The sequence below is a fragment of the Gasterosteus aculeatus genome, chromosome 20 (assembly GCF_964276395.1).
Source record: "Gasterosteus aculeatus chromosome 20, fGasAcu3.hap1.1, whole genome shotgun sequence".
Taxonomy (NCBI): domain Eukaryota; kingdom Metazoa; phylum Chordata; class Actinopteri; order Perciformes; family Gasterosteidae; genus Gasterosteus; species Gasterosteus aculeatus.
The window spans coordinates 9,501,917-9,522,288 of NC_135707.1; the positions used below are offsets into that span (position 1 = coordinate 9,501,917).

Here is a 20,372-nt window from a genome sequence, read left to right on the forward strand (position 1 = left end):
ACTCTGCACCTTCGACTGTATTTATACAACTGTACAAATACAGTACGTGTAGTTATCTGGTCTTTTGTTTCCTATGACAGTTCCATGCAGGGTGAACGGACTCATGGGTGTTCTGCACAAAGTGAGTGGGTGACATTTAGAGGATTAGAGAGCCACAGATGAGGTACTGATGGATCGTCTTGGCTCCGACTCTGCCTCTCTTATTTCTGTCTGAAGGAGAGTCTCGAAACACCAGTCAGCCTCCAGCTGGCCCACACACTCCCAAGTACACATTCATAAATTATCTCTCTGTGTCACAGCTCCCTCCGACCCCCGTGACCCGAACAGTTCATATGACAGAGACCATGTGGTCTGGATGCAAAATATGTAATCAGATCATCATTTCAAGGCAGACCGGCTGATCATTGACCATTACCAGAGGCCTGCGCCTATTGGCTGCTATTCTACTGACTAGTCACGACCCGACCTCTGGTCTGATGACCACAGCGACCAGGCCGGCATCAACAAACACTTCAGAGAGAACGTAAAAGATGCAAAAGTGTATTCCTCAACAGTCTGATCCTCCTAACTACTGAATATACATAATACAGTCGGGAAAAAGGTCATGTTTACAATAAAATGCATGTAAATTCTATTTTGATATAAAAAGTAGAGAACGTATTAATGGGTTGAGAAAGAACCGGGTAAGATTAAAGATATTTTCTAAAATCGCTACAGCCAATACGTGTACAACACTCGGCAGTTGTTAAACAGATCGCGCCTGTGTAAAGCTTTCACGTCATCTCACTGTGTAGGTCCTCAGACCGGTATCCCTGCATTTTAACCTTTAACCTGCGCTCAATTCTTCTTAGGATTCACTTGGTTGTGAGGGTGGATCGATTCCACCCGCCTGACTATTCATTCCACGCTTTACCAACCATGTGATCTGTTCCAAAATACACACACATACTTGAAATTTGTGCGTGCATGACTGAGCGCTAAAACCCGTTGGAAGAAGAAATGTTGTGCGCAGACTTTGAAAGGAAAGTAGAGTTTAATATCATAAGCCCTGTGATGCACCTGATGCCCTGATAGCTGTTTTAGCTGCAGGTTGGGACGTTCAGCGTGAACTTATGTGATGGATGAGTGAGTTTGTGACGTAGACATAGAGAGCGATAGAAACTTAAACAGTTTTTTTTTTCCGCCATGTGAAACCACAGAGCAGCATGTCATGAACAGAAAATACATGTGACCTATTTACAGTTCTCCTTGTGTGTGTGTGTGTGTGTGTGTGTGTGTGTGTGTGTGTGTGTGTGTGCGCACATGTGCATGCTCTATGTGAGGGGCCATCCCTTGTAAAAGCGTGTGGTTTCTTCACAGGATATGGCTTTCTGGTGAAAAAGACAGAGAGAGGAAGCACTCTAAAGAAAACTGCTCTACTTTCTCTCTCCTTCCATCTCTAACTCCATTCTTTCATTCCTCAAGACAAACGCATCACGTTCAGGATGATTTATTTTTTTGAACGAGAAAGTTATATGCTTTGCTCGTCTGTCTTCGCTTGGCTGGTCACTCAACAAGCACATTGATGAAATAACTTCTTGCAGTTACTTTGCAAAGAAAGTTGCAAACTAAGTGTGACTTCTGTAGATCAATATATTGGCAAACTGCCTTCTTTGGGATAGAATCCAGCAATCTTTACAGCAAGTGTGTGATATCAACTGCAAAATGTTTTTTGCAACTGCATAAACCAAAAATAAAATTTCTTCTTAAGGAGAGTGACAGGCACTTCAATACGGCCCATAAAATACTGGATCCAATACACAAAGCCTAAAGGCCCCGGTACTGGCGTTGATACTCGGCGTACGTGATGAGGCGCTCAGTTGACTCGTGTGGACGGTGTCAGGAGGAGTCTGTAAATACAGGTCGCCGGCAGCTTGTGCAGAGTCCTCCTCGTGCTGCCGGGCCTGTCGGACGGCTCCACATCGAGGGACAGCTTCGCCACAGCTCTTTCATATTTAACTGTTCTGTTAAATTATTCTGGCTCACTGCCGTGTTGTGCCACCATGAATTGGGCCTCGGAGTTTGCGAGCGTCTCTTTGTGCGTGTGCACAGGACAGGGACGAGGCGGGAGAGCGATGTGGCAGTTGTGCCCGAGTTTGCCACGAACACTGGACGCCTTTGGGACAGCAGAGCTGTAGCAACAGAATGAATTAATGAACAGGATGAGAATGCTACGTTTAACACCGGGTGCCAGCAGCCGCACACACACACGCACACACACACACACACATACATGCACACACACAAACACACGTGTGCACACACAGCACAGGTTTAAGCCAGCGGGTGATTTTGGTATCCTGGTAGTGCAGGTTGGGCCAGCATTATGCTGACCATAATGCTGTGAGTTTCAGTGTTCAACCCCCTGTGGACGAATCTAATCTGAGCCGTTTCTTATAATTCATTTTTGTTCCTCTCAGATAATTGATATTGATTTTCATTTAGAAAGAATGATCTGAACCCTCTGGTTATAAAAATTGGATTATGAAACATGTTTTATGAGCTACACGTGACTGTGGATAGTGATTTAAAAAGGACCTATTATAGTTCGACCATAGTAGCTCAAGTTGAAATAAAAAACGTTTCAGTGTTTCAGCTATAACTAAAAATGAATTCTGCATCTGATTTTTGGATGCACCAGCAATTTCTCTTGTGGGCACACGCTGACTACGCATACGCCATTGATACAAAGATGTTACATGATAACTCGATAATTTGACATGGCGGGAATCAGCGCACAGTACATGTGTCTGTGCCTTCAGTGTCTGAGTTATATCTCAATATATTCAGAAAACGGTCTGTAGTGCCCCCCTCAGGAAAAGACAGAAAAACATCTGGGATTCAGAAGGACATTAAGGGATTTTTAATAATTATATAGAACAATCTAAATGTAGTATTTTCTGGCTCAAACAACCTGCATTAAGAAGTTGACTAAATGTTTTTTAGAGAATGATCAAACTAAAAGTGTTATACTTTGAATCTATGCAGCTCTATACTTTCTATCAATCGTCAACTGATTGCTACAGTCAATTATCCTAGAGACCCCAGATTTATATGGAGATTGATGTAGAGAATAAACTAAAAGTCTGTATGTATCATTGAATATTTAGGTCACCATGCAAGACGTAATTCCTGATTCCCTGCATCTTGGGAGAACTTCCGGTATCAGGGACACTAAGAAGACTGGATACGTTTCACAAACAATTATTCAAACCATTATTCCGCTTTGTAATTATTTAGCACGGCAGGAAAAAAAGGCTTCAGCAGAGGTGTGAGGACCCCGAGGCAGCTGGAGGCTGCTCCCTCAAGACGTAAAAAAAATAACACCTTGATCCAGTCGAAACTCGTTTAGAAGCAGATGGTTTAATGTATGTGTGGTGAAAAAGGTTTAGGAAACAAGGAGGCACCCTCATCAAATGATATATTTAACACTATTTAAAAGATTATACAATTGCGTTATAGGTGACTTATGATTGGAAATACTAAAAGGGGAATTAAGAGGTAAATTTAATTTTGGTGAAATATGTTGAGGGTAACTTTAATGTGTTGAAGCCCGCTAAGCATTTGGTGACATGTCAATCACACTGAAAACGAACACAACGTTTCATCAGTTATCTCAATAATCCTCCGTGGCATTGCTTCAGCATTGAAACAGTGAGAATGTAAACACTTGTACTAACATTTTTTTTTTTTTTGGGGAACATAATTTTTCATTTAAACACAAAACTATGTATGCATGTAAATCGCAAGACTTTTTTTTCTTCTTTTTTAATTGTACAATATTACAATTACATTTGTACAAATGCTGTTATGAAAAAAAAAAAAAAAAAAATGAAATTCCAGCTGCAAAGGACAACCGTTTGCTGGGACAGAAAAACAATAATGTCCTTGTGTACTGCACTACACCAGGCAGCAGTGGCAGGAACACGCTGCTCGGAGTGGGAGCCACCAACACACGACAAGTGGTGGGCTTGCATGGCTTCCTCCCGTTCCCCCCTTCAGATGTTAAAACCAAAGGAAGCGCAGAAGCAACAAGTTGGATACCAACATCTGTGCAGATGAAGATCATGTACTGAATCGGTTGCATACGAAAAATTTAAATCAAGTTGTTTGTTGTAGTGATGCAGAAGGGAACCAGGGGAGTAAGGTGGTTGTTGATGTTGTTCATTTGTCGTTTGGTCCAGGTCCAATGTGTTACGAAGCCAAGCCGCAGGGTCAGAGGTCATCAGGCAGAGTTTAGGAGCGCGTGTATTTCCCCCAGATGTGCAGCATGAAGACTGAAGCGATGAAGAGCAAACTCATCACCAGCACCGGAACCGGGCCGCTGTCACAGCAAAGACAAATTGATCAACACTCCGATTAACACCCAAAGACATACAAAATGCCATCATTTGCTCAAACTATAACAACTGCGAGAGTCTTAGTGTAGTGGCTGGTTTTATTGATGAGCTTAGGAAACAAGGAGGCACCCTCATCTCTGAAGGAGGGACTGAGTGGGGGGGTAGGGTGGAGGGGTTCAGCGCTAAGTAGCAGCATTGCCATGCCAACCATCTCCACAGCGACCCCCTCCTCTCCCTGTCAGAAGGCTGTAATTGAGTTGACCTTTCAGAGTGCATCCTTTAATGAAGCTTTGAGGACAGCGTCTAACGCAGGAACAAACACACACACTCGATACACAGAACTGAATGGCGAGTCTGCCCTCCTTCGACTGCTGCAGAGGCACTCAATAACCACCACAGCACCATCGATCAACCATAGCCGGCTACGGCCACGGGACCCAACGCCGTCTCTTAATATTCAGTGCGAGGATGCAGTGGGATAAAAGTTCATGAGGGTGAGTTTTAGAAAAGTGCGCTTTCCAACCCCCCACACCCACACACTTTAAAGATTATTTGTTTGACCACAAAGGCACGTCTTTCCAATTTCCCGTCAATAAACATTGCTCCCATTCCACCTGATGAAAATGTATTACACTAATAACATGAAGTCTCGGAAGCCCTGAGAATTAGTACGTGTTTGGAAGTTGGAAATGTCAGTGGCTAGATTTGTTTGATCGTGTTTAAGTCCTCGTGTTCTGCTTTCATGAACTGCACTTACACTTTGAGGCCTGGCGAGTCTTCTGTGTAGAAGCGCCACATGCCACCTGTACCTGCAGATCCCGTGGTCCTGCCAGCACTGCGTGTACCGCTGCTGGTAGCTTTTCTGTAGAACACAATAACAGAGACAACCCAAGTCAAGAATATTTCAACACTGCCATGTGTTTACGGGATACATGAATACATGAATCAGATTTGAAATAAACAAACAATTATGGGAAGATCTAAACTTTTACTCATCCTGCAGTCTCTTAAAAACAAATCATTAAAATATAGAAAATATTTGCCATTAAACACTGTATCCACAGTGTAACAAACTATAATAGCTGGCGATGAAAGAGCGCAGTGATTCATGGCTGCTTCACTCGTGCGATGAGATTAAACAGAGGTTAATGAGGTAATGAAGAGGGCGATAGTAATGGGTAATAATGAGAAGTAACAGTGAGCTTCTGATTACACGCTGATTAAGCCCACAGCACAGCATCCATCTGCTGCTCTAATCGACGCAGGGCACACAAAAATAAAGGGAAAGGGGCTCTGAAAATCATCAATCACTCCATAGAGCATCATGACATCAGCAGGCGGGTCAACACTCGAGGTATTTGGCAAATAAGAGAATGTGTGCATGCGAGATGAACAGAATTTGTATCTCACGTTTAATGAAAAAGCAAACGTCTCGAACAAAAACATCAAAATGATTTGGTCTTGATAAGACCGACCTTGAGATGCCAACAGCTTAAATGCATCATGCATTCTACAAGTCTTTGAACTCTACTTGAGCGATGAACTAAAGTGTCCAAAAAGACAGATGTATACGCAGTAATGGAGCACTTCCCCCCCCATCTTTCTTAAGGATAAAGAGTAGAGTTAGTGTGTGTGTGTGTGTGTGTGTGTGTGTGTGTGTGTGTGTGTGTGTGTGTGTGTGTGTGTGTGTGTGTGTGTGTGTGTGTGTGTGTACCTCTGTCTGACTGTGGAGCCTGCTGCACGGGGGGCCACCGTCTTACTTGGGGATCGGCTGGATGCCCCAACATTAGTTGCACTTGCTGCTGGTCCAGGCTGAGGGGAAGACACCAGAATGAATATACATTCATAGTATTCAACTCACATGCTGCCGGTCACTTCCACACACACATTCACACATTTCTGACAACAACAAAAAATAAAGAAATGAACGCTTTTCAATAAAGAGATCTAACCTTAACAAGGATTCCTGATAATCTTATTTACGTTTTGATTCTTACATGTACAGTGTGTTAGAAGGCACAGACTAATGGCGAAGGCCTTCCCTACTATGCTGTTCATGGAATTCAACTCCTAAATTGTCTCCCGAGCAAATATATAACGTTAGTTATAATTCATAGATGGAGATCTGGGCCATCGTAAAATAAGCGTTTGGGACTGTGGAGTGGTTTCAAAAAGAGCCACGTCCACAAATGATGAGCTGACATTAGAAAGTTACGTTAGCTAACAGATAGCAAAACGCTAGCATACGTCTCTCCCGTTGAATGGGCGCAATGGAGCCGGTAAGATAGCGGTTTAAAATGGAGCTCAGTATCTTACCATTTTGTATTATTTTTTCCTGATGCGAGGTGAAACTTAGAACCTTTCTTTCTTCAAGCCGATGTCCACGTCAAATGAACAGCAGACAATCCGTGTGTATTTGGTAAAAACTTGAGAAGAGACCCCACAAAGCTGACGCTTGTCTAAAAAGGACACGACTGCAAAATGCAAGACCAGCGCGGGAGACCTAGCAGAAGCCTGACCAGCCGATCGCATTTACCACAAAATAAATACACCATAAATATTATAACACATATTTTAGGAGCTGTCTTTGGACCGGTTTGATTAAAGTTACTCTTTAAATCCAAATGTATCTTCAGTAGATTGAATTTAGCGGTGTACTTGTATTTTAATCGAATGGCATATTTATGGGCTCCTATGATCCTGAAAGCAACGTGTCTCACAGGAAGCGCGTCTCGTTACGTTGAGGAAACAGACGCCATTGTTGCTCAAAGTAAGACCGCAAATAGCGCTGATCAGAATTGATGATTTGAGCCAACATGGCGTCCGCACTATAGAGTTTCCTGACAGTTCAAGAGGTAATGGTGCATATAGACGAGCACAATCATAGGTAGCCGAACCTAAACACGGTGGTTGACAGATCGCAAGGTAAATACAACTGCTTTTTAATTAACGTTAGGTGGGGCGGAGATATAACGTAGTTGTGTTCATTTACAAAGACGACTGCTCACCAAGTTAGTGTTCTTAAACGGGTTATAATTTCAAAAGCTAACGTTACCTAGGCTAGCAAGCTCAATCGCATCACTTTAACAGTTAACTTACATGAGCTGTAAATACTTTTGAGAACTTTTGTTTTAGGAACTTGAGTCAATATTCTGCCAGCTAGAGGTTTCCCTTTTAGTGAGCTGATATGGCACACTACACAACTTTGGGACATTATGCCACAATAGTTGCCAGAACGTTATATTTGACATGAATTGACTTCTAGGATAACAGTTAAAATGTTATCAACCACAATGGAAAAAATACAGTATATATAAATATATTATGCATTTCTGAATAGTTTTTCTTGGTGTAGGAGAGAGGATTAATAAATATCTGGTTTGCTATTATTAATATTAACAAATGGTTAAATCTATTGTTGATTTACTTTGCATTGTTTTCTTGCCTTTCTCATCAGATCAGTTTACCTCATTGTACATCACGCCAAGTTTTCTATATACATGTAAACACACTGTGTGTAAATTCCTTCAGATGTTTTTTCCTGCAATTTAAACTCAGGAAAACAGCTGTTTTTTTTTGTATATTCCAGATTCGATTCCAGATTCAATTTGAACTTTAATCACTCTTTTGTGCAGGATGGCGCGGGTGGTGTTTCTCCATCCAGACCTTGGTATCGGTGGAGCAGAGAGACTGGTGGTAGATGCCGCCGTCGCTCTGAAGAGTCAGGGATGTAGTGTGCAGATTTGGACGGCCCATTACGACCCAACACACTGCTTCTCTGAGACCCTGGACCCGGAGCTGCCTGTAGTACGTTAACACACACCTCACAAACCACCGTCCCTCAAAGAAACACAACAAAGACAGAGTACATGTCAAATTCCGATGATGACACTTCTTTTTTCGATGTTTCAATAACTCTTCCAATAGGTGTGCGTGGGTGACTGGCTACCCACCAGTGTGTTTGGTTACCTGCACGCTCTGTGTGCCTACCTGAGGATGATCTATGTGGCCCTCTACCTGGTCTTCCTCAGTGGGGTAGAGTACGACGTCGTCTTCTGTGACCAAGTGAGTCCTATCCTAGAGAAACTATTGGTCTGCATGGGCGTCACTCATTGAGTCTGTCTGTCAACGTTTATCTATGATATATATGATATGTTTAGTATTTTATTGCTTGTCTATATCCTTATTATTAGGAAAGGATTAGTTTACACCCTTTTTCGTTTCACCCAGGTGTCAGTGTGTATCCCGGTGCTGCGGTTGTCCCGTCTCAGGAAGAAGGTTTTGTTTTACTGTCACTTTCCAGACCAGCTACTGACTCAGAGGAAGTCAACCCTGAAGAAGCTTTATCGCGCTCCCATTGACTGGCTGGAGGAACGCACCACTGGCATGGCTGATATGGTGCATCACAGCTGAGGCTTGAAGGCTGCAACATTTATTGCTCAATGTCTGAAAATAGCCAGCGTGTCCAATTGGGGGGTTTTAGGCTTAAGAAGAGACAAGGGCCATAATGATGCATGTCTTAAAAGAATATTCTCAATCCACTTAGTAAACTAAAAGGATGATCCATCCATTTTTATCTTTAGCCGGTTATTCTGTTAAGGGTCACGAGGTGTCTGGAGCTGATCCGAGCGGACATTAGGCCAAGGCAACCTGGACGAGTCGCCAGACTATCGCAGGGACTAGTAGGATGATAAGATTTAGTTGCTCAATTTGATTTTGGATCGGTTTTGCATTTTGCTCATTGCAGACAGGAAAATTATTTCTGAGCAGTAATAAGGTTACAAATCATTTTTAGTGTAAGTTTATTCTGATGGGGGAAAAAAGATCTTTATGTTCACTTATAGAAATAATAAACTGGAAGTTCTCCAAACTAAAGACTAGAAAACCGAGTCAGTTTGCTCAGAATTACTTTAATTTCACCCGGATGTTGTTTAACAGGTCAAGAGAGGTGAGGTGTCTCCTCTTGACTAATTTGGTACTTGATTACTGCTAAAACTATAGCGTAATATAATAATTACAAAATAATCTAAAACGTAAACGGGTCTGATCTCCGTGAGCACGCTGTTTTAAGAGCTCAGGGCCCTTACAGAAAATAACCTGACATTTCCATTATAGTCTAGACTTCAGAATATTCAAAGACTGCAGGCTTCCACCAACTTCATAGGGAATTAAAATGCATGTGATATATGTGAGATTGTCATGAACTAATCTCTCTGTACTACTTCTTTAGATTCTGGTAAACAGCCAGTTCACCGCAGGCATCTTCGCAGAGACCTTTCGTGGTCTGAGAGGAGTCCAGACAGATGTCCTCTACCCGTCCCTCAACACGCGTACCTTTGACCAGCAGTCCAGTGAAGCACAAGGCCTGGAAGGGCTGCTCCCTGAGGGAACCTCGTGCCTATTTCTCTCTCTCAACCGATACGAGAGGAAGAAGAATCTGGGGCTGGCTCTCCAGGCTTTTGCGTCCCTGAAGAGCAGCCTTCCTCCGGGCCAGAGTGCAGGTATCCACCTGGTGGTGGCGGGGGGCTACGATGACAGAGTTACCGAGAACGTTCAGCATTATGCTGAACTGAGAAAGCTTGCAGCACAGCTCGACCTGGAAGACGTTGTCACTTTCCTGCGCTCCCCCTCTGATTCGCTGAAGGTGGCGCTGCTGCGGGGCAGCGCGGCCGTTCTGTACACCCCGAGCAGAGAGCATTTCGGAATAGTTCCCGTCGAGGCCATGTATTGCCGCTGCCCCGTTATCGCGGTGAACTCCGGGGGACCCCTGGAGAGCGTGGCAGACGGAGAGACGGGCTTCCTGTGCGAGCCCACGGCGGAGGCCTTCTCTAAGGCCATGGAGAGGCTGGCGAGGGAGCCGCAGCTCCGCGGGGACATGGGACAAGCTGGGAGACGGAGGGTTCAAGATAAATTCTCTCTCCGGGCCTTCTCGAACCAGCTGCACGGGTACATTGTCAAGCTGAGCCAATGATGTGAAAGCTGGAAGAGGAGCGGGAAGCCGTTGGAAATACCATCCTCCATGGAATTGTTGAAGACAAGGGTCTTCAGTGAGGAGAAGAGGACGTCTCCTTGAAGAGAACGTATGTGTGAATGTGCAGGAGGCGGGTGGGTGAACGGGTTGGGGGTTGGTGGAGGGGGAGGGGGAGTGGTTGGTATTCCGAAGACTCCGAGGACAATCAATCAGCATTCCCCTGGAGGGGTTGCTGAGAGGGGAAAAAAGGACGGAATCTCTATACCAATTAAGACAAGAGTAACGAGTTTACCTACCCCATCTCCGGAAAGAAATTCCACACCGCCAAGTGTGTCCGTGGTTGTGTGGGTGTAGTTGTACGTGTGTAAAAAGCAGCAAATGAGCGTACCAAAAAGATAGATTTATTGAAATGTTTTGAACTGTTTCTGTTTTGTCTCATGCTACGGTGAGCTTTTGGGTAACAACGAAGAAAGAGAAGGTTGTTACCACCACCACGTGCCATCAGGCAGTGCACCACCCCAGATGAATAAACAGGATGCTTTCCACCACTTCCTGTCCACCCTGAGCCTCCCATTCAGAGGACTGGCTGGCCTGTTCATGACTCTGGCTGCTGTGAGGTTATTAGCAGATGATAGAGAGTGTTTGGCGTTATTAGAGGTCTGGTTGATGGGCTAGTGTGGCTTTGTCTGGGTCATTATCATCGAGGAGAATAGTAGAAGGTCAATGTGTCTGCGGGCTGGCCTCCTCAGCCCTCCTGCTGTGTAGAAACAGCTCTTATTGACATTCCTGAAGTCTTAATAAACAAGAGGATACATACTTTTCTGGCTCTAATGTTTTTTTTGGGGGATTTCCTAAAGGATTTTTGGGGGTCAGCAGAGAAAGGTTGTCAATGTTGTGTCATTCTTTTTTTCTTTTCATTGAACATATTTGGTCGTGACATGAAACATTCTCAGACAACGTTGAAGCCAGAGACTTTTATTTATTTTTATTTTGTTCTTTGTCAAAGTCAGTGAGAAGATCTTAAATATCTGTCTCCATCCGTCGTTGCAATGTCAATTCCAAGGTTTGAGTTGTATCCACACGTTACACTACACATAAAGAGTAACTAAATAATTCTAAGAAAGACTGAGTGTTTAAATTAGATGTATAACGTAAAGCGTTATTGAAGCAACCTGTTTGCAGACAGCGTGGCCGTATTGAACAAATGTGGCAAAAGGCTCACTGTTGAACTTGAATCCGGTTGTAAGTGAACTCCTGGCGCAGAAACGTCTCGTCATCACCTCCTGAGGAGATGGAGGCAGGTTGTGTTTTTTCTTCCTGGAGACACTTTGATCTCCGTAAAGAGCTGTTCACTTATTCATTTGACCCAAAGTTGACTCAATATGGAAAAACATCCACTTGCTTCATGGTGAGGAATTCCTCATGTTGATAATCATACATAATTACACATTAAATTAGAGCTAATAGAGTTTTCCAGGCTGTTTTACCCCAAAGACTTGAACATGTTCATATCTGGATAAATTAGCTCATGCTCACCTGTCGCCATTTCATCTGACGTGAATTATTGGGACGCTGAAGCCAGGTTGTGTAGTTGAAAACACCTTTAATAGTGGCAGATTGCCTTGACTGTTACTATAAAGCTGCCTGGTATGTTACCAATTAACCTAATATGTGCTCTATTATTTGATCAGGTTGAGGGTTGAGACACTAATGTCAATCATTTAAAAATGAATTATTCTGATATTTGCTTCAGTTTGTTTAGGATATGTAGTTAACCTGAGATTTTTATTCTCATTGATTCAGACATTTCTTCAGAGTCGATTTTCAAAAGCTCAAACGCAAGGAGAAGCAACGGCGATGCTGCTTGTTTTTCAGAGCTGAAAACCGATCGTCCCTATAGATCCAATTAGTGCAGGTGGCCTCGGTTTGGTTTGGACCAGATATCAAGGTCCAGTATTTGGAACATCACAGTGATCGGCTCATGTCAATTATTGGTAGTGATCCTACATTTTGGGATTTGAGCAGATATAATGAGTAAAGAAAACAAAACAATACACCCACTCTGAAATACTGCTTGGCCAATATTTGTTGACAATCCATCACATACAGTAGATAAATAAAATTGAACTTTAGATAGGTATTAGCCATTTTAAAGAAAACCTCAAACTTCATGACGTAGAATATATATTATACATTTTTGGACACTATAAAATGGTTAAATGTTAAAACTGTGTGTTAGTGTAACGTGTGTGTGTGTGTGTGTGTGTGTGTGTGTGCGTGCGTGTGTTCAAGCAGTGTTTCCACATGCAGGCGTATTAAGAATAGATAATGAGGAGGGTGTAGCTGCAGTGATTTAGGGTCCCTGCCAGGCGAGATGATAAAAGGGGCCCGTGGAGCCTCCATGGGAGGGAAAGACCCACAAACAGAGTAATTCAGTGTATATGTGTCCCACTTTACAGCCTCCACAGAAAGGCCGCATCTTTAATCTCTTTTCCTCCCCACTCGTAAACTGTCTTTTACCTCAAAGTTGTGTGAGCAGAATCGATGTGCCTTCCTTTACTCCCCCCCCCTCCTCCCCCTGCCCAGTGCCCCGGGGTGCGGTAGTTATTGAGATCACGGTGCGTCTGAGTGGCAGTGATAACCGGTACCCAGGTGCCACTGGCACATGGCGTTTAATTAATTAATGAGACCGCAGGGTTGGTTTTCTAATTCCACCCAGGCAGCACCGGGGTGTGTGGGGGGGTCGGGGGGGGAGATAGCCACCCAATGTTTAGGTGTGTGTTTCCAGGCGAGGAAAGAAGAGATGTATGTGTGTGCGTTTCGTGGATGCATATCTATTTCGTTGGCAGTTTGGGAGCTGGTTTCCTTATTAGAGGAATATTAGATATGTCTGGAATATTTTTACTCTGACTTTTAATCACACGTATGATGAGTTAATCATGGGCTAAGTGCAGCCGGTGATGAAATACACATTTAGAGTAAATACATCAATCTGAACCAGGTCATGGACTCATTGCCCCAAAACAGGCACAAATGTGCACTAGATTTAAAAATAATGCAACACCGGTATGATGTTTAGAGGTGTGCGAGGTGTGTGTGTGTGTGTGTGTGTGTGTGTGTGTGTGTGTGTGTGTGTGTGTGTGTGTGTGGAGGGTGGGGGGGGGGGGGGGGTTACGCAGGTTTGAATGTAATGATGATTTGATGAGTTAATATTGGTAGAACTGAATTAAACAAAAAAAGAAAAGTTTAGATTATCAATAGGGATCTTGAAACAAATCCATTTCTCTAAAAATTAGTTCAAGACACTGACGGTTATTAGTAAGAAATGGAGTAGTTCACTTTTATATCACTTAAATTTACCGAGACACAAGTCTGTGTGCAGACTAATAATACCGCACATTTCCATGTTTTATTTAGTGTTTTCTGTTATATTGTCTTATTCAGGATGGTGTCTTAGGTTGTTTCTGTCCATTGATTTAATTTCAAAATAGTTTTAGGCTTCCACAAAACATAAATAATCTGTAGGTTTATTATCAAAGTCAAACAAATAAAAGAAGATTAGAAAAAAGCAAATATTTTCCCATTTTGCAGTTTTACTGCTGGACGAATGCTTAAAAAAATGAGAAATCTGCTTTGTATTCATAGCTCATCTTTAAGAGGTCTTTATATGTTAGCAAATTATGTATTTTGCTCTTTACTGTCTCCATAAACTATTAAAATATATTAGCTTGCACCTCATAAATGTTACCACGGCACAACTCTTACTCACACTGGTAAAACATCAAGAGGAACTGATATCACAGGGGAAAGGAATGATTTACTAAAGTTACATAAAACTCTTCTTTCTGTGGCAGATTACAATAAAACTTCTATATAATCTCTAATAGTGGAATATTATACATAGGCTCTATAAAAACATCTTTATGGCTCAGGAAAGAGAAGCATTACGGCTTGTTCCCTGTTCGTTACGGTTTAAACGGTTTAAAGATAAATTAGTCCATATATTTCACACATCAGACGTCATCTAATTCACTGGAGGTTTGTCCATAAAAATGAGTCTTGTTTCAGATTTTAGGTTGTGAGGAAGCGTCCACTAGTAGCGAAGAGATGCAGTCCGATAAGAAACAATACAAAAAATAAAACAATTTGTTGCACACTTTAAACCTGTTGATTACACAGTAATACGATGATCTTCGTATGTATCGACTAAAGACTAACAAATTGCAGCACTTAAATTGTACTTGTGACGTCACTCATCTATAGCAAATTGTAAATTCGCTTATTTGAGGAAATTGCACTTTCTTGTTTCTTGTTCTCCTGAGTTTGTACCCTATGGTTGAATGCACTTATTGTACGTCGCTTTGGATAAAAGCGTCAGCTAAATGACATGTAATGTAATGTAATGTAATGTATAACAACGTTTTTATTTTCACTTTTATTTCATCTCAAATTAGCTCATTCCCAAAAATGTTGGACTATCCATCTGTTGAATACCCTGTAATATTAATACAGACAGTATGTTGTGATCTTTCATTCATCTGCCAACTTTATGTATAGTATTATTACATTACAAGTCATTTAGCTGATGCTTTTATCCAAAGCGACTTACATCACATTTTTAATCCATGGCTTTTTTACATTTTGCCCAGGGAGCAATTAGGGGTTAGGTGTCTTGCTCAGGGACACTTCAACATGGGACATGGAGCAGCCGGGGCTCAAACCGACAACCTTGCGGTTCTCCGGCACACCCTGTCTACCCACGCGCCACCGTCGACCCCCCGTCGACCCCCCGTCGAGGATATATGTCCTAAAACAAACATATTATGCACACACAGATATCCTGGTGTCCTGGTTGCTCTTCCTGGAGCAGCAGGGTGTCACAGGGGGAGGAGGGGGGAGAAAATGGAAGCGCAGGGACAACAGAGACAACAGGAGAACAGACCTCCCATTGAACTTGGCTTGCTTCCAGCTCTCACTCAGCCAGCAAGCAGCTGTGAATCAGTCGCTTGCTTATGCACAAAAACGCTGCCATTACATTAAACACACACTCGATCAGGCGCCCCAGTCCCATACCCAGGTCCAGTCCCAGTCTCATGCCCAGGCCCAGTCCCAGTCCCAGTCCCAGTCCCATACCCAGGTCCAGTCCCAGTCTCATGCCCAGGCCCAGTCCCAGTCCCAGTCCCAGTCCCATACCCAGGTCCAGTCCCAGTCTCATGCCCAGGCCCAGTCCCAGTCCCAGTTCCATACCCAGGTCCAGTCCCAGTCTCATGCCCAGTCCCAGTCCCAGTTCCATACCCAGGTCCAGTCCCAGTCTCATGCCCAGGCCCAGTCCCAGTCCCAGTCCCAGTCCCAGTCCCAGTCCCAGTCCCATACCCAGGTCCAGTCCCAGTCTCATGCCCAGGCCCAGTCCCAGTTCCATACCCAGGTCCAGTCCCAGTCTCATGCCCAGTCCCAGTCCCATACCCAGGTCCAGTCCCAGTCTCATGCCCAGGCCCAGTCCCAGTTCCATACCCAGGTCCAGTCCCAGTCTCATGCCCAGGCCCAGTCCCAGTCCCAGTCCCAGTCTCATACCCAGGTTCAGTCCCCGGCCCCGTCCAAGACCCAGGTCCAGATTCAGACGCGGGCTAACAGCATGGGAAAGTCCTCCTCCAGTATCAGCTCTCCCATTTACCCCCTGGTCTCCTCTGTCGGCGCTGCGCTCTTACCTGCAGGGCTTTTCGTTCCTGATTCTCCTACTTTTTCTCTTTTTAGTTTCTTGACAGACGTTGGCCTGGGGGGGTTGCGTTTGGTGAAGCTCTGGTGGGAACCAGCGTAGGGTGACCGCAGGAAGGGGGTCTTCCATGAGGATGTTGGGAGGATCCTGGTGGATGACAGTACTGTTTGTGCAGGCAGATGTACAGAGACAGAGAGAGCCTGGCTTGGGAACACCCTGATCGAGGGGTACCGTCGGCCCGTCTGAGGCCCAGAAGGAACTCGCGCATCTCGCCGGCGGTCACGAATCCGCGGCGCTGTGCGGGAGAAGCCCGAGCGGGCCCCCGCACAGCGAGGGAAGATGACCTCCGGTGATAACGCTCACAGGGGTGAATGTCAATCACGCTGCCTGCACGAATGTGTGTGCGCGTGTCTGCACGTGTGAAACAATGCTCCACGATTGTTGATGCAAGTATGTTTTGTGTACAATGCATTCTTAGTGTGTGTGTGTGTGTGTGTGTGCCCACCGATGGCCCGTTAGATTGAGCTGTCAGTCTGCAGGCGGCAGATGAAGATTAATGGAGCGTGCAAACAATAAGAAGCTGGCAATGATCATAAATATGCTAATGGCTATTATCAATACACACTCCCTGACAGGGTGTGTGTGTGTGTCTGTACAGTATTCCAGTAGCAAAGATTTGGGTAGGAGATTATTCGATGAAGTTAAAATTGTTCTCCCTCCCCTTGGGATGCACACAAACACACACACACACACACACACACACACACACACACACACACAGACGCACACACATTTTTAGAGCGGCAGTGTGTTGACTGACTGATGGACGGGAGAGACAGGCGTCCCATGTGTTATGTTTGTGTTGTGGGCTGTGAGAGGGGAGGGGGGCTCATTGAGCAGATTACATGATTGGTTTTGTATCAAAATGTGTTTATTTAGTGTTTGTGTGTCCGCGCGTGTGTGTGTGTGTGTAGGTGTGTGAGAAGCGCCGTGGATGTCTACGATGTCTGTGCCAAGCCACTGATTAAGGGTTCAGCTACAGGTTCAGCTAATGGCACAATGAGAGGCTGATTAAGAGCGGCAGAGATGCTGGGGAAAAAAAGAGAGTGGCATGAGATATAAAAGGGAGAGATGGACAGATCCATTCACTACACTGATGATGGGGCTCTTTGTTGTCTCATCCCATTCTATGGTCCTCTGGGGTCCTTCCTATGTCTGGAGCATACACTCATTTAAAAAGAAAAAAGCCTCTTTCTTTACCCGCTGCCTCAGCCTCCTTCCTCCTTCCTCACAACCCATGTGGGTCACCCAGCGCAGAGGAGCAGCACAGGGGCCGCAAACTGAAACCCGGTCACCGTTCATCACCTGGGAAACATACTTCTTCACCTCCTTCTGTACTTTTTACCCCTGGTTGTCTCCTCTAATGCCCCTCTCCTCCTCTCACTTTGCTCTGCTAGAGTCTGCAGGGTCCACTGGGAAATGTTGGGGGCTCACAGGGCTCTCCAACCTTCCTTGTCCTTTAAACACACATAACTCCTGCACTCCCTGACCCCCCCTCCCCTCGAACACACACACACGCACACACACTATTCATCCGATCCTGATAGGGAGTCATTTGTGTGTGCTCGGGTGGCGATGGATGGAGCATGTAAAGTAGACATAGGGAAGTGGTTATGATCTGGGCTAATGAGCTCACAGGGGACTCTGGGATAGAGGAGGCCGGCCAGTGGCAGGCCTGCTTTGGATACACCCCTCTGGGGGGGGTCCCTGTTGCAGCCCGGTTGCCCCATGGGAATGTGTCAGTGTATGAGTGTGTACAGTTTCTGTTTGAAACGGTCCCCGCGGTCATTACATACGCATTCTGCTGAGCTGGGTATTATTGCGCTCCATGGACACGGGTAGCATTTAGATGTCGAATCACATCGGTCATTAAGTCAAGGTCACCGCTGAGGGCGAAAACACGGAGGGACCCGCTGCTTTTTGGACTGCTATCGAACAAAAGACACCCTCCCTTGCAAGCCAGGCAGATCAAACTCATAGAAACTCAGTGACTGCGTCCGCGGTGACCGAACAGGTGTGCGCGCGTGTGTATCGCTGTGTCGTTTTGTGTGCGTCTCATTGCCATGCATGGTGTGTCAAGAGTTGTCCAGGAGGCTGAGCCGCCGCTCGCTGCTCGAGGGCACAGTTATAGATTACTGGCTGCAGCGGGCGGGGGGGGGGCCAGGGGAGCCGCCGGAGCCCAGACCCGAGAACGACAGGCCCCGGACGCGTCTCTCGGCTCATCAGCGTATCTCTCGAAGGCTGCGGAGCTTAACCTGGAGCAAGGCTCTGATTAACCGGGCTAATGACGGGGCAGCCCCCAGCTCCCACTGACCAACACCATAATCACTGCTTAAGGCCCCGGCCAGTCGGCGTGTGTGTATGGAGAGAGACAGAGAGAGAGAGAGAGAGAGAGAGAGAGTAGTGTCACAGCTTAATGGATAAGTCTACTGACAACAAGCATTTAAAGTCAGCTGTCGATACCAGCTTTTAGAGTCACTCGCATTGGCAGGGGAACGGCGTATAAAGAGGCTGAATCGACACGTTCAGACGCCCAATTCTTTTTTCCTGTGTTTGACAGTTGAACGTGTTCATGCGGCTGAGTTTGTGCGTGTAGCCGCGGAATGGCTGTGCGTGTGTGTGAAAGTGTGTGTAACCGCATTTGTAGGTGTTTAATAAGTGCTGATCGATGCCTTATCTCCAAAGTAAACATTTCCTCAGAACAGTGGACGGACTCAGCCTTGGGTACACAGAGGGAACCCCGACAGGCAAACTGCACAAAGCAAACGACACATGCAAATAAGACAAAGACAGATGTGTTTTTGTCCGTGTGCGACTCTTACAGACAACTTCCCAGTAAAGGAAACTAGCGTGCACCCGTGATGCAAGTTAAGTGTCTTTGTGGGTGCGAGGACGGGAAGGGTGGCGGTGCAATTGCACTGCAGACAGAAGAGCATGCCAATAGTGTTCATTGTCCTCTCTGAGTAAAGTGAATTCTGACAACTCCTAAATGAAGCCCTGAGGGGGGGGGGGGGGGGGGGGGGGGTTGCTACATCACACACCTGCTTTATGACTGTTTGTGTGTGTGTGGGAGAGTTACAGACTGACAGACAGAGGTAATAGCTTGCCGTTATAAGAGGGGGCGAGTCGATAAGTGATCTAGCGACTCTGCGATAGATAATGAGGTGAGAGGTGTCCAACGTTGAGTTCGGATGCCAAAACAAGACCAAACCTAACGGTTTATTTCTGTAGCTCAACGGTGAGCTATAAAAAGTACCCTTCTTGTACACATATTTGCCAGGTGGCAGATCATGATTAAAGCCTGACGATGTTGTTCTATCATGCTTATTATTATTATATATTATATTAAGCTTATATTCAAGCAATATGAATCTTTAAATATATATGATATGATTTTTTAGGCTTTATCCTATGAATTGACAAAGGGACGAGAGGTGGCAGATTACATGTAATGTGTGAGATATTGGTTTGATGGCTCAGTCTTTAAAGTCTTCTGAGGTGGTTATTGACCCTGATTAATCCATCCACATCGATGTTGATCTACATCTACATCCTTGGCTTACCTTGTGTGTCCGGACATATGATTGTGCGTCGCTGCAAGTGCGCCAGCCATACAATCGCACAGCTGATGGCTAAGCAGAAGACAGATCCAGGCGTGCACTCATACCAGCTGTGTTTTTGAATGGATCCAGTGGCCATTGTTCTCCTGTCACCAACTCATCTCTGTGGCCCAGGAGACATACCGCTGACATTTACCAGACCCCCCCCCCCCCCCCCCCCTCCTCCACACACACACACTCCTCACCCTCTCCTCATCGCTTCTCTCGCACTATCCCCTTCTCTCCTGTCTCATTCTCTCTTTCACTATCTCCCACTTCTTCATGTACCTTGCTAACTCTCTCCTTCTGTCACTCCATCTATCTCTGTGGCATGATGTGCCAGGACAGATGTGCGTGGACAGGGGTCCGTGTGTGTGTGTGTGTGTGTGTGTGTGAGACAGAATGAGTGTTTGTGGTAATGAGTGGCCCTTTAAGGCTATTAAGATAAGATTGCTACGCCCAGAGACCCTCATTACCCAGCAAGCATTGCCCCCTACACAGAATTGTAATTGGGAAGGAAAGAGAAAAGCGAGAGAGAGAGAGAGAGAGAGATGGGGGAGTGAGGGGGATGACTGGGGGGTGGGGGGGGTGGAGGACTAGGGGGACAGAGAGGCCGTCGGGTGTTGGAAGTGGAAATAATAGGAGGATAA

General features: G+C 45.1%; 2 protein-coding genes across 3 annotated transcripts; one reads left to right on the forward strand and one right to left on the reverse strand.

The window, feature by feature from the left end:
- Positions 1–3,383: 3,383 nt before the first annotated feature.
- sec61b (SEC61 translocon subunit beta) lies at positions 3,384–7,135 on the reverse strand. The gene is made up of 4 exons (XM_040165352.2): positions 6,696–7,135; positions 6,094–6,191; positions 5,137–5,241; positions 3,384–4,363 (listed from the first exon to the last, which is right to left on the reverse strand). The coding sequence occupies exons 1-4, from the start codon at positions 6,696–6,698 to the stop codon at positions 4,276–4,278; spliced, it is 294 nt and encodes a 97-aa protein (XP_040021286.1). The 5' UTR covers positions 6,699–7,135; the 3' UTR covers positions 3,384–4,275.
- A 29-nt stretch (positions 7,136–7,164) lies between these two features.
- alg2 (ALG2 alpha-1,3/1,6-mannosyltransferase) lies at positions 7,165–11,166 on the forward strand. 2 transcript variants are annotated; one of them, XM_040165351.2, is made up of 5 exons: positions 7,165–7,304; positions 8,015–8,186; positions 8,307–8,444; positions 8,610–8,777; positions 9,610–11,166. In XM_040165351.2, the coding sequence occupies exons 2-5, from the start codon at positions 8,016–8,018 to the stop codon at positions 10,348–10,350; spliced, it is 1,218 nt and encodes a 405-aa protein (XP_040021285.1). In that variant the 5' UTR covers positions 7,165–7,304; position 8,015; the 3' UTR covers positions 10,351–11,166. The 2 variants fall into 2 exon arrangements, with proteins under 2 accessions (XP_040021285.1, XP_077951204.1); XM_078095078.1 differs by having other exon boundaries at positions 8,610–8,657.
- Positions 11,167–20,372: the final 9,206 nt, after the last annotated feature.

Coding starts and splice junctions, on each gene's coding strand:
- sec61b (XM_040165352.2), bottom strand. Junction 5,242..6,093: donor GGCTCCACAGTCAGACAGAG/GTACACACACAC, acceptor TGTGTTCTACAG/AAAAGCTACCAGCAGCGGTA. Junction 4,364..5,136: donor GACTCGCCAGGCCTCAAAGT/GTAAGTGCAGTT, acceptor TTGCTGTGACAG/CGGCCCGGTTCCGGTGCTGG.
- alg2 (XM_040165351.2), top strand. CDS start 8,016: ATGGCGCGGGTGGTGTTTCTCCATCCAGACCTTGGTATCGGTGGAGCA. Junction 8,187..8,306: donor TGGACCCGGAGCTGCCTGTA/GTACGTTAACAC, acceptor CTCTTCCAATAG/GTGTGCGTGGGTGACTGGCT. Junction 8,445..8,609: donor ACGTCGTCTTCTGTGACCAA/GTGAGTCCTATC, acceptor CGTTTCACCCAG/GTGTCAGTGTGTATCCCGGT.